Source organism: Malurus melanocephalus, unplaced genomic scaffold (genome assembly GCF_030028575.1).
Source record: "Malurus melanocephalus ecotype Western Australia unplaced genomic scaffold, MMel_1.1 scaffold_177, whole genome shotgun sequence".
Taxonomy (NCBI): Eukaryota; Metazoa; Chordata; class Aves; order Passeriformes; family Maluridae; genus Malurus; species Malurus melanocephalus.
This window is the reverse complement of record NW_026623409.1, coordinates 327,316-342,858: the sequence shown is the minus strand read 5'-3', so window position 1 is coordinate 342,858 and position 15,543 is coordinate 327,316. Positions and strand designations below refer to the sequence as shown.

General features: G+C 35.8%; 1 protein-coding gene across 1 annotated transcript in view; it reads left to right on the top strand.

Annotated features, from left to right (window-relative positions):
* TOPAZ1 (testis and ovary specific TOPAZ 1) overlaps window positions 1-13,897 on the top strand; it is a 38,927-nt gene extending 25,030 nt beyond the window's left edge. Inside the window, exons 12-22 of the mRNA XM_057372728.1 lie at window positions 290-441; window positions 649-741; window positions 1,024-1,139; window positions 2,548-2,614; window positions 3,601-3,775; window positions 5,327-5,427; window positions 9,410-9,575; window positions 10,392-10,556; window positions 11,572-11,775; window positions 12,844-13,021; window positions 13,672-13,897. Of these exons, the coding sequence (XP_057228711.1) occupies window positions 290-441; window positions 649-741; window positions 1,024-1,139; window positions 2,548-2,614; window positions 3,601-3,775; window positions 5,327-5,427; window positions 9,410-9,575; window positions 10,392-10,556; window positions 11,572-11,775; window positions 12,844-13,021; window positions 13,672-13,885 (1,631 nt within the window). The 3' untranslated portion in view covers window positions 13,886-13,897. The remainder of the gene's footprint in view (window positions 1-289; window positions 442-648; window positions 742-1,023; window positions 1,140-2,547; window positions 2,615-3,600; window positions 3,776-5,326; window positions 5,428-9,409; window positions 9,576-10,391; window positions 10,557-11,571; window positions 11,776-12,843; window positions 13,022-13,671) is intronic.
* The last annotated feature ends 1,646 nt before the right edge of the window (window positions 13,898-15,543 follow it).

Below are 15,543 nucleotides of genomic sequence, written 5' to 3'. Positions count from 1 at the left end.
AACCTGAGTTTGTGCATTTTTCTTGCGCTGCACCAAACCAGCTAAGCTTTCTTGAAACCTACAGGKCTTACAGTGCTCAGCTCAATGATAGGAGATGTTTTGTAATAGTYGGTCTGTTTCTACTAAGGTTCAAACTGGATCCTTTCACCTATRTTTCTTCATATCCCTGCCCTGTAATATCTTGGACAAATAAGGGTTGTTAAACTGTGTATAAAATGTAAGGAAATAACTTGTTAAAATGTTTAGCATCAGTTGTTCTGAAATGAAATTCAATTAATTGCTTTTCCAGTTCAAATATTTGTGCAGTATTACAGAGAAGTTACTCCTGGTGTGGATTTTGCTTCTGAAGTGCTGAATGATCTTCTTGTTTCACTGCTCAACAATTGTTTGTTGCAGGAAGTATTTCAGATACTGAATGTAGTTGTACAAATCAAGAGACTGGTAGGTGACTTTGTAATACTTTTAAATCTTAGTTTCATAGTTTTCATTTTTTGAGTACTATGCCATTTGTAATAACAGGTTTGTTTTTACTCTGGTACTCAAATCATGGGTGAGTGGAGTAATTCAGAAGTTCCTATTACAGAATCTCTAAGCTTTCTAATTGAACAGAGTTTGCAAAACTGATTGTGCTTTTTTTGTCTATATTAGCCAGCTGTAGATGTTCTCCTGAAAGTTTTTGAGCATGTGGCTTCTTTGAATATAAGAAATGCTGTGCCTACATTAATCAGTACCTTTTGTAAGGTGAGTTTTGTTTGTACTACTGCTGCTTGTTGGAATTTCTGAAATAYATTTCCTGTTTTAAAACTCAAACATATCACTTTAAAAAACAGTACTGAAACAATATTAAAAGTGTTATTGTGAATAGCTGAATTTGTAGTACCAGTTTTCTTTTATTCCTTTGGTTTTGACTGAGTTTCACTGTGATGTGTTTTTCCCAAWGTTGTTTGCCATTTATCTTTGAAGATACGTTAAGTCATCAAAAATTTTGTAAGCTTACTTTTCTTACATTATTTGATATTACAGCTCATTGATGCTGGTATGTTCCTCGAGTTTGAGCATTTTGACTACATTTTAAAGTTACTTCACCAATTGCAAGTTTCCAGTTGGGATATAAGTACTGTATTGAACATAAGATCCAGGTATGTCTTTAGGCGCTATTTTCTAATTGTATCTMTTTCCTTGTTCAATCTCTTTTTTTATAAATTTATGTAAAATCTTTAAAAGATACTTTTAACGAAAAACTATCAAATCATGCTTCATTGTATTTTAAAGCACTGTTAATCTATTGTGCTTCAAAGATCAAGGTTATTRAGTTCAAAACTTTGATTCTGACTGCAGTTACTAGTTTTTTTCACATCAATCATCATTGTACAATCRTATGCTAGCTGTGATACAATTTCATATAGCTAGTCAAATTAGAAACATCATGGTTTCATATATCATTTAGGCCCACATAAGTAAACAGTACTTCTGCCATAAATAACCTTTCTAGGCAATAAGAATAAGTATAATCTGAAGTAATTTTCTAGTTTCCTTTACAGTGTGACTTCATAAACATTTGTGCCARCACTACTAAGGAGGAGGGTCATCTTTTAAGTAGTGCTGGAATATGCTGGGCAAAATGACAAATCTGTTCCAAAACTGTTGATGCGTCCCCATCACTTCAACAAGATTATGATACTTTTTTGTATCATCAGCAGCATGTACACACGTGCGAGTTGAGAAACTATATTTATGATTCATAAATGTACCTTTGATTCTTAGAGGAAACCAAATATGCAGCATCTGCTGTCTGAAAACAAGCCGCCACAGTTCCAGCTGGAAGCACTGTAGAAATTATTTGCTGCTTTTGCATACTTTTCCCATGTWGTACTTTCAGCCATGGATCCCAGTGTTTTAACAGTGCAACTTACTACACGTGTTGGTGGTATTTTTTATATCTTTTTGTATCAGGMATCTGATTCACAAAGGCATGACCTCTTCCAGGTTGCCTCTGTGTGTATGTGTGTTCAGCGGAAGGTGAGAAATGATCTGTACCTATGAAGACTGAGCAGCTGTGCTACTTCAAATCATGTCTTGRCACATTCATGTGTAGGTTGTGTGGGTTATGTAAGTTATGTATCTCTACAGGATAGCGTGGCACTGGGGAGATGTAYCCAGTGTTTCAGTAGCAGCAGCAGAATAAACTGTTGTGCTCCAAGGAACTTCAAGGAAGCAATTCTCAATTTGTCAGAAACATCAACAATGCAGTTCTGCATTTACTTGGTGGACTGGAAGTCTTATTTGTATCTTTTCACATACATTTCTACTGACACAATGGAATATATTCTCTGAAAATAGCTGTGCTCAMTTATTTGTTTAATAAATGTGCTAACTTCCCTTGGCAAGATTTTAAATGAGTGTTTTCAGTGYGCAGTTCATGTAATGAGAAGCAAATAGGATCAAAAATCAAATCAGTTTATTGTTGATAYGTGATAATTTGTTATTAACCTTCTGCTAGTTCAATAGGATGTGTAAAAATKAAGTATTTTCTTTTTCATATGGAAGATTAAAGGAAAGATATTTTGAGAAGACATGGATTTTTGATTTCAACTTGGCAGTGGCTGARATTCAGGTACAGTATGTGCGTTCTTCGTGACCTCTTTTAAAGAAAGAAATAATGATCTCTACACCTTTTGTAATTAGAGGGCTTTATTATTAAGTAAAGTGAGCATATGATAAAATACTTTCATGCAAAGCCATGTTTGGGAAGGCTTAACAGGCAGGAGAAAACTATCTTTGCCCTTTCTATAATGTCAGTATTTTAATTTACACACTGGTAGTTTTTACTTTCGTCTTGCCTCTAATTCAAAGATTTTTTAACTTTTAGCAGTTATTGCCTATGCTTCATATTTGTTGTGCTTGTAATTGATAGTGTTACATCATTCCTCACCGAAAATTCATTTAATACGTTATTTAGCAGATAGAATTCATATCTACTATAAAAATACACAATTATAAAAGCTACCATTGACAACACTAAGCAGGTATTTTAAAGAATAAGAAAATATTGTAAAACATTCTTCATTTGGACACTTGTGTCTTTCATGTTCAAGGTCAGATTACTCATTATGCATAATTATAATCTAGTTTACATATTGTTGCATATCCTGTGAAGATCCAGAGACTGAAATATAAAAAGGGAGAAAACAGGACTGAATTTTTACTCCTCTAACACCAAAGCCATCAAGTGATCTGGCAAGCAAAAGACTAATTCCTGTAGAAAATAACCATAAATTCAGCATGCATCATGGGAAAAAAAAAACCTGAATAAATGCCAGTTCCTAAATAGGGTAAATAAGTTATGAGCTTTCTCAATTGGGGTCATGACATGAAAAAATKAATTTAATTTCTTGAGGGACAGAAGTAATTAGCAGTCCATGCAAGTTTGGCAACATGTAACTGCCATATCAACATGAARGTTCTTGGCGGTAGCATTTTGTTTCCATTTTTTTTTCTCCTTTAAGTCTATCCCAAGTTTGTATCTCAAATTTCAGTATATTTTCTGTTTGGTTTTCTGGAAGCAGGTTTGCTCATATTCATCCTTTGCCTTCTTTGCAGCATTGCAAGGAAAAAAGGGATTGGACCAAGCTGGGAGCTTTGTATCTTAATGCAAGAACTGGATGTGAACATATTGATGATCTTCAGAAATTATTTTTATCTGTTGCTGAAATTCTAACCAAAGATTCTGAGACAGACASACCAGGAGTTCCTTTTTGTGATTTTGCTGATGCAGGTAAAATTAAGATGCAAGAAATGCTTTTTGAGCAGTTTTTAGAAGGGATAAAAAAGTAATTAATATAGTTCTCTGATTATTAGTTACTTTACAATATTCTGAATTTTTTGAGGTGCAAATACAGTCAGCTGTCATCTTCAGTAGAACAATTTTCCAGTAGAAGTAAAATATATAGTTGCTTACACTTAAAGTCAAGGAAAGTTCTGAAGGAGGAACAGTTGATTTTTGTGAAATCAAAAAGAGTGCCCAGAATTCATGATCTTTTAATAAAAATGGYCTATGCTCAGGACAAAGCCAAGTGTATTTAAGTATTGTCATGTGAAGTGTCACACTGTTAATAGCATAAACTTTAGCACTGTAAATATATATATAGTTGTGTATTTTAAAGCACATTGAACTTCATGGTTACATGAACATCATGTATACATGAACATCATGTATACAACTTATAATTTGATTTTAGTAAGTTGGATTTTTAAAATTATTTTGTTCCCTGAAGAACCAAAGGTTTCTGCAAGGGCTGGGTGCTCAAGAACACAATGTTTTAATAGTTCTGGCAGGTGTTCTGGTAGGTTTTCTTGCTCTTCCCTCCCTAAGCCACTTCACTTGCATATGTGTATCGTTCTTCGTCATGAGTTTGCAGATCACTGAAGCTTGGTGAAGTGTCAGTGGAATGTTAAATCATTTTATAAAGGACTACAGAGATATTTTTCTACCTGTTCTGTGTACAAAATCATAATCAATTTTTATTCCAGGTATGTGACATGACCTTTCTGACCACAGACATTCATATTATAAAAAAAGCTGTCAGAGCTTCCAGTTGTGACACAGGAAGAGCATTTTGTTAGAGCATGGAGCTGTCTTCCCTAGAGCAGTGGTCTCCCAACTAGGAGAGTTGTTTGGCACCTCCATCAGTAAAAAATTTTTGAGCAGTCTCCCCCAGTTTATTTCTTTATATATTACATACATGTGCTACTAAACCAATATATTAAATGCATTATAAACCATACACAGAAATAGAAATTACAGATGTGATATAAATCTGCATTTTAAAATACTTTATTTATTTTTATTTTCTAGTAGTACAAAAAGTATTTCCACAGCTGAATGTACTGTTGTGCTCACACCCTTATTTGAGACTACTGCTCTAAAATACCAACAGTGCTTCCAAAGAGGTTGTATAATAATATGGGAAAAGCTTGTAAATTCTCAGTTCTGCAATTACCAAAATTGCTTCATGTTGCCAGAAAATGTAAAGCTTACTTTACAACCAATGATGTTATTAAATGATGCCATTACATGTCCAAGCATTTTATGGATGATTTAGACTGCTATGCAGTATCGTATGAATAAACTTACTTGTATAAAATAAGTTATTTGTTCTTATTTCTGGTGCTAAGACTTAGCAAGTTGCTACTTTTAATGGCAAATACTTCAGAAAATGTATTTAGTATTTTCACAAGGACTATATTTTTGAAGTCTGTGTAATTTCTTTAAAACTGCATTTTTGTGATTTTTTTTATAAAAAAGGCTTTTTCTTTTTCTTTCTAGTCATGAAAAATTCACACCCTAATGAAACAGACAGACTTTTTATTGGAAGGACTGGGATAAGCGTAATGTATTCATATCACAAAGTACTGCAGTGGATAAAGGTATGCAGGGCTACAGGAACCTAACTGGAAGAAAAAGAATTAGAATTTCTGTATATTAAACTGTGTTTCTCTAGTGGAATATCTGGGTGTGCGACCTGCCCTGGCATCTTAGTACTTCTTAATTGTCCAGCTGGACTGAAGCATTTTATTGTACCTTTCTGAGCAGTACTCTTCTATGGAGCCCATCATAACCTTGTCTTGCAACCTAGAATCTGATTGCTTAGGTTCAGCTTGTGATTTTTCTGAGCTGAGGTTGAGTCTGAGCTAAGAGACAGATCTTCCTGATATTCTGGGGTGAGCTGCTGATGAAATTGTTTCCCAGAAACGTCACTTTCTTCCACCTGGTAATCATGCTGCATTCTGAAACCTCCCAGTTCAAGTGATATTTAGAGAAGTTAGGGCATTTTCCTKCACTGGTGTTCTTGCATCTAATCTCAAATGGAATGGATAAGGCTTGGAAGACAGAAAAGCAGTGTTGCAAGGCTGCACTTGGTGAACTGCTTGTTCCTCAKAACACTGCTGGAAGTGCATTTCTTCCGTTGAATCTAAGTTTCTAAGTTCTGTGAATCTTGCAAAACTCAGACATCACAAAGAAATCCTTTACAATCATATCTTTATTGTCAAATATTGCACAGACTTTTGACTGGATGTTTTAGATACCTTAGGCCCCAGGCAGTATTGGTCATGATTTCACTGCAGCAAGATCCATTTCAATGTTAAATTTGTCTTTGTTTTCCTGGAAGGAACTAGTGCAGACCAAACTGTTTTTTCTTACAGGAATTATTTTCTTATAGAAAGCAACATGTCAAGTGAGAGCGTAAGAAATAATATAAACCACTAGGGATTTTAGARTGTGTTTTGGTCAGTGATCTCATTCTGAGCTTGGGCTCATCCTTTCATAATTATGCTGTACTGGGATGTTCCTCATCCCAGAGGAGGATGATTTCTAGCATGAATTTTTATGAACAGAAACAAACAATCTCATTCCCTTTTGTCTCCTGAGGTTTTGGATTGGCTTTTTTCATGAATTATCATCAGGAAACCCTTTCTGGTATGCACCAAGGAATTATATTGTCTTTTGTACAATTGTCTCTAAGGGATGACCTTCAGGAATTCTGTTATGTAGAAAACCTGCACACCACTCAGTCTGTTTCCAAGGTCAAGCCAAGTCCCAGGAGATCATTTGATAGAGGTGCTTAGTCTAGAGACAGGGTATCTGTTCTGATGAATCATTAATTTTGCAGTATCAGCTTCTTGAGTTGAATGGTCTTCAGCAGGAAGTACACTGTCAAGCTGCAGGACAGTGTGGTATCAGTGTAAGGGTAAAGGGAAGGAGAGAGGGTATTTGCATTAGCACTTGGGTAATACTGCACTAGAACTTATTACGCATTTTGTCCCAAAAACTTAACAGTTAGAGCAGTTAAGGTATTCCTCACCATGGAAGACATAATGAGAGACAAAGACAACAAATTCTTGCCCTTGAGGAGTGGTAGTGCTCATGTGGCCACTGAGGAATTTCCTTTGGCTTGCATTTTGGCTGTCTTCTTCAGCATACAGTGTTTGTATGMCTTCATGAATTTTAGCCTCTTTTCCAGATCCATCTTAAGGGMGACCCTGATACTTGGATTGCACAACCCTTGGTATTCCGAGAAGATTCATTTTCATGTCCTAATTTCAGAGGTGCAAGGTGTGAAAATCATTTGTAGTCTTACTTTTGTGCAACATGATTTACTAAATGTATTAGTAACTTCTAATGCTTCTCACAGTACTATGATTTATTTCATGTCTAGAGCAAAAGATCTTTTGTTTCTTTGAGAGTGTTGAGTTAGGTATCAAACCTGCTTCTCAAGAGATTRCTGACCAAGATCCTGAAACAGCCTTGTAGACAACCTGTGTTGACCATATCAGACTGTGAATGAGGCTCTGCTCTGAATGATTTTTCTCAGAACTGGCAGATCCCAAGCTGATCTCTGCTTCGGGAAACTTGTCATTCTTACCTCTCTCTACCAGTTTCACTCCATTATATGTAGCACATTATGGGCTACTATCTACTTGATACCGTATCTTTTTTTTTCCCAAAAGGTGGTCCAGAAAGTAAGGTAGTAATGGATTTGCTCTTCCTGCTCTGCCCAARTTAATTTTGGCTTTAGGAACATGCCCTGTGCTGTTTTATGAATATGTTGGACTCCTTGAAACTCTAAATGTGCTTTTCAGATMATTTTTTTCATGAACATCAAACCCCTTTATTGCAGAGCTTTGACATTCGGTGGGTCTCAGGGGTAAAATACGTRTGCTCCTTAGTCCTGAAGAGAATATTCTTTGTATGGTAAGAGGTAAGGAAAGTTCACAAAACAGATRTACTTAAAAGAGCATGCAGATTTGCAACCTGTATATGTCTTCTGTAGAGACAGCTTTTCAAGCAACATTAGGCTGCTTTCTTTATACTTACTTGTAGAGCATTCTGTAAYGTTAATGCAGCTTTGGCAGCTACTYCATCCACTTCATATTTCGAGCTCTTCTTGAAAGACATTGTTATGGTTTATTTTTACTCAGCTTTTTAATATTTCAGAGAATTGGGCAGAGGTTCTAATCCAATTAAGGATCTCATTCTACAACTGCATTTTAATTGAGTGCTTTTCCTTTATGGGTCATTTTTCTGCTTTTAGCTACATATTTTTGATTTTCCTATAAAGACCACTTCCTAGTGGYCACTTCTTTTGCCAGAAGGGTGGAATAGACATAGATCTTCCTTAATTTTGTATKTCATTTCTGGTTTGCACTTAGATTTCAAGTTTCACCTGAATCTTTCTGGTGTGTAAATTTCCCCTTCAAGCTCATACATCTACAGTTGAATGGATTCTTTACTCCTTAAATGTTAACTGCAGTATTTTTATGAGTTAAGCTGAAATAAATTATAGATACCTGTACACCTTCAAAAGTGTCCAGTTTTGAATACATACCAGTCCATAGTGTATATGTACATATGCATAAAGCATTTTTTAAAAAATGAGCTTCTTAATAAGTAACTTTCTGTCAACTTCTCTGTTMTCCTAAACCTCTCTTTCCCTCTGCCTCCATGGCCCTCATTCTGCCATCACAGTGAATGCTTACACATAACCACAGTTTTTAATAAGCCAYCTCCTCATTGGTGCATCTGCTCAGCAAGAGCTGAAACACATCTGGTTTGGAGTTTTGTTCATGTTGCTTGACTAACAAGGTGCAACCATGTGGGACAAGTACTTAATTCTGTGTGGCCCCTGCCTTGCTGGGGACATTATTTTGATATCTCACHTTGACTCGTTCATTCTTATTTTTAGATTCAAATATTAATTATCTTTGCTAYCTTTCTTCCATTTTTGACTGAAAGGGATAGCCAAAAAGTTGTTAAGATGAAGCCTCTGTACTAAACCAGTCTAAATATCAATCTGGAATCTGATGATAAATTTATTGATTGTTACAGTGTTGGCCAGATAGGCCCAACTTCTTCCAGTTTATTGTCTTGTTGCATACATTCATCAGTGTTTGCTTTGACTTACGCTGAAGTAATTATTTCAGTTTAACAGTTGCATCTCTGCTGCAAAATGAAAGCTCTCTGTATGATCTTTCAGAATTTTGTAAACTATGTAGTACTGAATGGAATCAAAAATATTAATAAACCAAAGTAAGCAAATACAAATTAATTACAAAGTATATTAAAAAGTACTGTATTGGACATTACACAGTAGAAATAATGTTATGGATAATAGTGTGTTGGGAACTCTTCAACCATAGGTTGGTAGTTTTTTCTCTACACAGTAACAAAAAACAAACTCTTCATTAGAAATTTTACTATACTTCACCCCTGACTCAGTCTGGATAACTGAACCAATGCCTGTAAATTTGTATCACCAAATTAAATCTACTCTATTTCATATAAATATACTCTATGGTATACCAYTGCTTTCTCCAACCTTCCCCCTTTCCCTTCTTCCTGTTATACTAGGGAAGGAAGGTTTTGGATAAACTACATGAGCTGCAGATAGACTTTACACTCTTAAAAGGACTTGTAGGTGCCGGGAGGTCAGCATCGAGATGTCAGATTGTTAACAAAGCTGCAGAAATCTTTCTTCATTCTGGAAATTTGGATGGAGCAACGAGGGTATTGAGAGGTAAGCCTGTCTTAGAGTTTTGACTTAATTTTGAACAGTTCACTTCTATGACAGATTTCAAATCAGAGTTACAAGCTTGTTTGTGTTAATAAATACAGTTAATAATATTGGCACAACAAAGAAAATGTGTTCCATCTTACTGGTTAGTATTCTTCTTGATAAATATAAGAAGTATTAGAACTAATGCCTGATTTTTTCAGAAGAATTCACAGTAGTCTGCTGTCAACACCATTCTACTAAAAAATCTGCTGTAATGAGGGAGGAGTGCAGCATGGAAAATGACCCTGTCCCATGTAGTTTTCCTTTGAACCAGGGAATATTCAGTGTCAAAAAAATTTCTGGCTTGGGTAGATGCAGTGTTCCTTTGCGCCTCACAGTATTCCCATTTAATATAATTGCTTTAGAACAGTACCATATTTCTGCAATTATTGCATATGGCTTTTTGGAATTCTGATCTGCTGAAAAGAAGAAATTCTGAAGTGTAAAAGTAGAATGTTTGAGAAACATCCTCAAATTGAGGATTTGCTATTCAGTTTCACAGATGTATATAGATACGTATATATTTATATATGCCACTGATAGTCCATTTTACTGCAGTGTTATTTCACAGAAGGGGTGATTTATAATATAAAGGTTCAGAGATCAGTCTGAGGAGTATTGGTCATAAGGAACGAATTAATAACTTCAGCTGCACTTTCTGTGCAATTCTGAAATTTGTCTCYTGGTATAGTTCACAGTACATTCCTAACAGCCAAAAGTCTCAGCATCCAGAAATTCCAGTTCCTTGAAATAATGCTGCACTGTTGTTTGCTGCAGAATCAGAGTGGATCACAGACGCACCATTGTGGCCCTGTGATAAAATGGACATCGTCAATCGACATCATCTGTTATGTGCAATAGTGCACAAATACTTGAGGAAAAGTTTGTACAGGCAGGCATTTGAAGTTCTGCAGAACTTACCAGATTTGCAGAAACATTCTGGTAAGTAAAGAAAATTATACTGTGTTAAGAGCTAAAAATTTAACAGATAATCCTGTGCTGTTCTTGGAGTGTTTTCTAACTAAAACTTATTGAAGAAGTGATAYGGGTTTATACAAACCTGTGTCTTTTTTTCCAAAGAGTGCAGYGTTAGTTAAAATATGTGTTGTACTTGCAGCTCTTGCTGCACATGTGCACACACACTTGGATGTACACTTGTCCTCTTTTGCTCAGTTACACAGGGTAACAGGAAAAACCTGAATGAGATAAAGTAGGGATATCACTGGCACAATTAATTTTATCTTACTTTCAGGTGTATGAGGTGGGGATATTTTTCTTTAAATGAGCTAACTAACATAGGCATCTCTTACATAGCATGTTAAGAACTGAGTGCTCTCTCAGGGCTCAATTYATCTTGCAAATTTTGGACAAGTACTTCAAAATGAGATACCCAGTTACTTTGGTTTCACTGAGGAAAGCTCAGCTGATTCCTGTGTGTAGGTTTCAGTCTATTGCTAGTGTATGTTTTTGGATATGTTAGGAGAGATTGGTTGGAAGACCATCTGCTTAGAGAATACTGAAAGGATCTAGTTCTTTGAGTTATGAGGTGAATACAAGGCTGCTCAGTCCTGCCAGAAATGAGGCAGGTAGAGTAAGAGCAGAAGCAGAAATGGAAGTAYCAAGGGAATTTTTCCTGATGGAAGTCTTAAGTCTGAGAGATCAGATGAACATTGTATTTATAGGTTTGAGCAAGTGAACGTATTTGTATCTGATTCTGTTGGGTTTGGCAGCAGATTATTACTTGAACCTTAGTACTTGCCCTTCACAATGTGAATGAACTACTGTATAAAAAGACTTCTGATAAATGAAGCATTCATGTTATCCCAACCATGTTCCATCTTGCTGATAGAGACAAGAGTTCTGATCTAGGTACTGACTGAAAAAATTATTCTTCAATTAGATTTTTGTTTGATATTCTTTTTTATTGATATTTTTATTTGAATATTCTTCATTTCAGGTATTGTAGATACTTCTGAATACAGCTGCCTTTTTAACAAGCTGATAAATGCCTGTTTTGAGAACAAGAACCTTGGGGTCTCATCTTCTGCAGTAGACTTCATGCTTTTCAAAAATATTTCTATTGATTTTATTTTACTTAGAAGATTAATCACAGCTTTGGGAAGAAGTTCTTTATGGTCTAAAGCAAGGACTTATTACAAAAGTAAGTTGCTTCTTAAACAATATCCTCCCCTTACATTCCTTGGATAATGTGCTCATTATCAGCTCTATGTTGGGGAGAAATGACTAAGAAGAAAAACAGTACTTTCTGTGTCACTTTCAGGAATTTATTTGTAACCAAAATATTTATTGGCAAGTGGTGTGTTGAAAATAAGAAACAGTGCATAATACTTGGCATGAAATACATGTAATTATGATATAATTAATTTTTTACATTCAGTTTCAAAACTTCAGGTATGTGAACCCTGAAATGGTTGAAAAATGCATCATCTTCACCTTTTAATCTAGGCAAATTAGATTTCCTGATGCTTCTCTATAGAAGTATTCTACCATCTCTGTGGTTGTAAAATCATTAATATTTAAGATGTGGGAAGCCTGGCTAATAGGTTTATCCTAACTATTAGAAAATTCCTTTCAATTAAAAGATAATAGTCTGTAATTGTTTTCAGCTCCCCATTTCTGAGCAAAGATAATACTGTGTGTGCCACTTTGCATAGGGTCTCTCCATATTGTTACATTATTTACTGTTTGATTCTGTCTTAGAATTGTGGTGGTTAGAAGACTGCTTTAAGAGTCCATCCTTTCTGGGWTGGATAATTGGGTTTGTTAATACTGAAATTACTGGTTTTCCTCATCCATTTTTTCCCCTGAAATGCTGTATTGGTTGGGTTACTGGGATTACTTGACAGAAGACAAAATGCAGGAGATGCTGTTCAAATGTTCTTTCACTTTAACGATGATTAACAACTTCTGTCTGACAGCTTYTGCCTAAATTGTATTTGTGTTATTATACACTTTGTGTCCCCAGACAGAGCTTTTTATCATAGCTGATAATACCCACTGAACAAAAAAAAAACATTTTACAACAGTGAATATTATGTGTGAATACTGTTTTCTGTGTTCTCAAATCAGGCCATTTCATAGGTGAAATAGTCTAATCCGTTAAGGCTTTGGGGTTGGTTTTTTCTGCATTTAGTGACACACAGAAGAAAACAGATCTGTGTTCAGTATTGGTATTCCTAATTCTTCATGTTTCTGCATTTATTGTCAGATGCTTTATCACTGGGTTGCTACCCAGAGTTGCAAGGAAATTTATATCATAAACTTCTGAGGATTCCRTCTTACCTGTCTGAAGTTGAGATGCTGTTGACCATTGAAATATTTCTTGTTTCAAATGCCAGTGATATTCAAAGAAGTACTAGTCAGACTCTTCAAATAATACTGAAAAGGTTTGTTGTCAGATATGTACCATTTTGATTGTACTTGATCATTTTATCTTGTAAGTAATAGGTCTTATTTTCCATATCCATCCCAAAGAATGCATCTCCTAATTTTGTTCCTTGGATAAGTGAGAAGTTTTTTATCTCTTGTTTCCATGTGTATGGTATAGTATATCTATTTGTTTTCTTAAAGAGTGAGTTCTGCTCTTGCAAAAAATATAGGCGTGTCACTTAGGCACAGCCTTGTTCCAAAAGTGATTACATGCCAAAACTGAGTAAACTTTATGGATTCAAGCAGGTACATGAATTCTTGCTATATCCATTAAATGGTTTGCATTCCTTTACTGAGTTTTCCAGCCCAGAAACGAACTTTTTTCATGAAATGTGCTGTGAATATTGCAAAGCTACTTTGCACTGGCATTAAAGCCTGTTACTTTTCATTACCATAAAACATGTTAAAAATATACTTTCTGTAACTTCTTAATTCTTCAGGCTAATAATCTAAAATCTGTTTAGAAATTAATATAATTCTTTTCAGTGAATAAATACACGGCACTATTTTAATGGTTTTGTAATCTTAGCACTGATACAAAGTGTCAGGCAAGTGACCGAGGGCCTGTATGGTACCTAATTTTGTATTTTTTAAAATTCCCTTACAGGTGTGAAGATGGGACAGTTCAGAATAACAGTGGCTATCATATGGCAGTAGAGAGGCTGATCCAAGCAGCTCGTTTATCTGATCCAAAGCTTTTCCTTAAGCATATGACAATGAATGTTAATATGGAAGAAGTTTACAGCCTGGGGCATACATCTGCTCTAAAATGGCTTCAAGAGAATATGAAATGGGCTGAGAAGGTCTGGCTGTTTCARTAGTTACTAAATAGTTCCCACAGTGTTCAGACTATGCATTACTGATTTACAGCAAGGTATCAATTCAAGTTTTGTTTTTAAATACTATATTAATGATAATGCAGACGACAGCCCAGAAAGAGCAGTTTCTTCCCTAAYGATGTAAACTGTCACACCGATTTATATAGATGTTTTTCAATGGCATAATTAGATAATGAGAAAGCTTCAGCCTCCGAACCTCCATTATCCATTCTTAGAGAATTAGCACTAGCTTGTTTCTCCCAGCAGGTGRTCATATAAGTGTAGTGTAAGTACAGGTAAAAGTGTAGGTAAGTGCATTGATTGAGTGTATCTCCTATTCTTGAGTGAAACATTTTCCACATTGCTTCATAGTCTGTAGAAGTAATACATGTTTCCTTTTGTCTTCCTCACAGTAAGTTGTGAGGACACTGTCCCAACTGTTTGCACATTAGATCTTCATTTCTTTACTCCAAAAGCCCAATAAAAAGCACAGGGACGAAAATAACTTCAGAATCACTTGAGACATGCTTGACTTAGGATACCTTCCTTCACAGAACTGAGAGAGCCTACACATTTTGCTCACAGCTGAAGGTTTAGTTGATAACTTAGGTAGATATTTATTTGATACAAATTTAGTTAATAGCTTATGTATGGTTTCACATTTGCATATATGGATACTTCCACTGAAAAGGAGAACTTGCTTTCTCCCTCGATTGTGCTCTTAGAGACAGGTGAGTTTGCCCATCTTTTAGATTTTGCTAACTGCATGATGAGATGGAGACTTACAGCAAGCTTGTTCCACCATTCCTAGTTCCTCAGGATTTCTGCYTTTTTTCCACCTGAAAATCCTGAATCAGATTCAAAGCATGAGTTGCTTAAGTCACTCTCCACAAGCTGAGTAAGAAGAACCAAGCATACAATATCAGAAGAACTCTCACAGCAAAACAATCTCTGAGACCTCTGTCAAAGTTGATGCTTATCTGAGCTCATCACTTTTGTAGTGTTGTTAGTTTACATCTCCAGTACYAACCYTCAYWAAYTTGCCARTAATACAGCTCTTTTGGTCCTGCTCTCCATCCCTTTTAAAGCCTTTTATTCTGAACACTTTAGCTCTTTTGGATATAGAAGTTCATGASTTTTTAGACTGCTCCATCGCAAGTGAGGTCAAGACGGTGGTGTAAGACCTCAGTGCTTGAAAAATGTCTCTCCTTTGGGACAGTGTCAGTCTCTTCCCAGTTCCTACGTCATTATTGCAGATATCCTTTGCAGCTCTGAATCATGAAAACCATCATGCTCTTAGTACTGGATGGTTGTAGAGGTTTTTGGTGTGAGTGGATTTTGTCTTTTGGGGGAGGTTGCCACTACAGTCTTGGGGTTTATGCCATTTATCTGATGTCACAAATCTGATTGTCAGTTGTTAGATTCCTTACCTCTTCACAGCCAGGTCCTGGCCTTTTTCAATACCACTTCTCATCCAGTCAGTTAGAGAGTTGCTACTGGAAGAGAGRGGACTGAATCTGATGACCGCCAAGATCACTACTTTCCTCCTGTGCCAATGTGTACAGAAAAATGCAAACATGGAGGCTCTTGTCTTTTCACAGGGTATCTCGTTCTTCCGTAGGGATCTCATCTGCCTGCCTTGTAAAACATGGTATATTCAG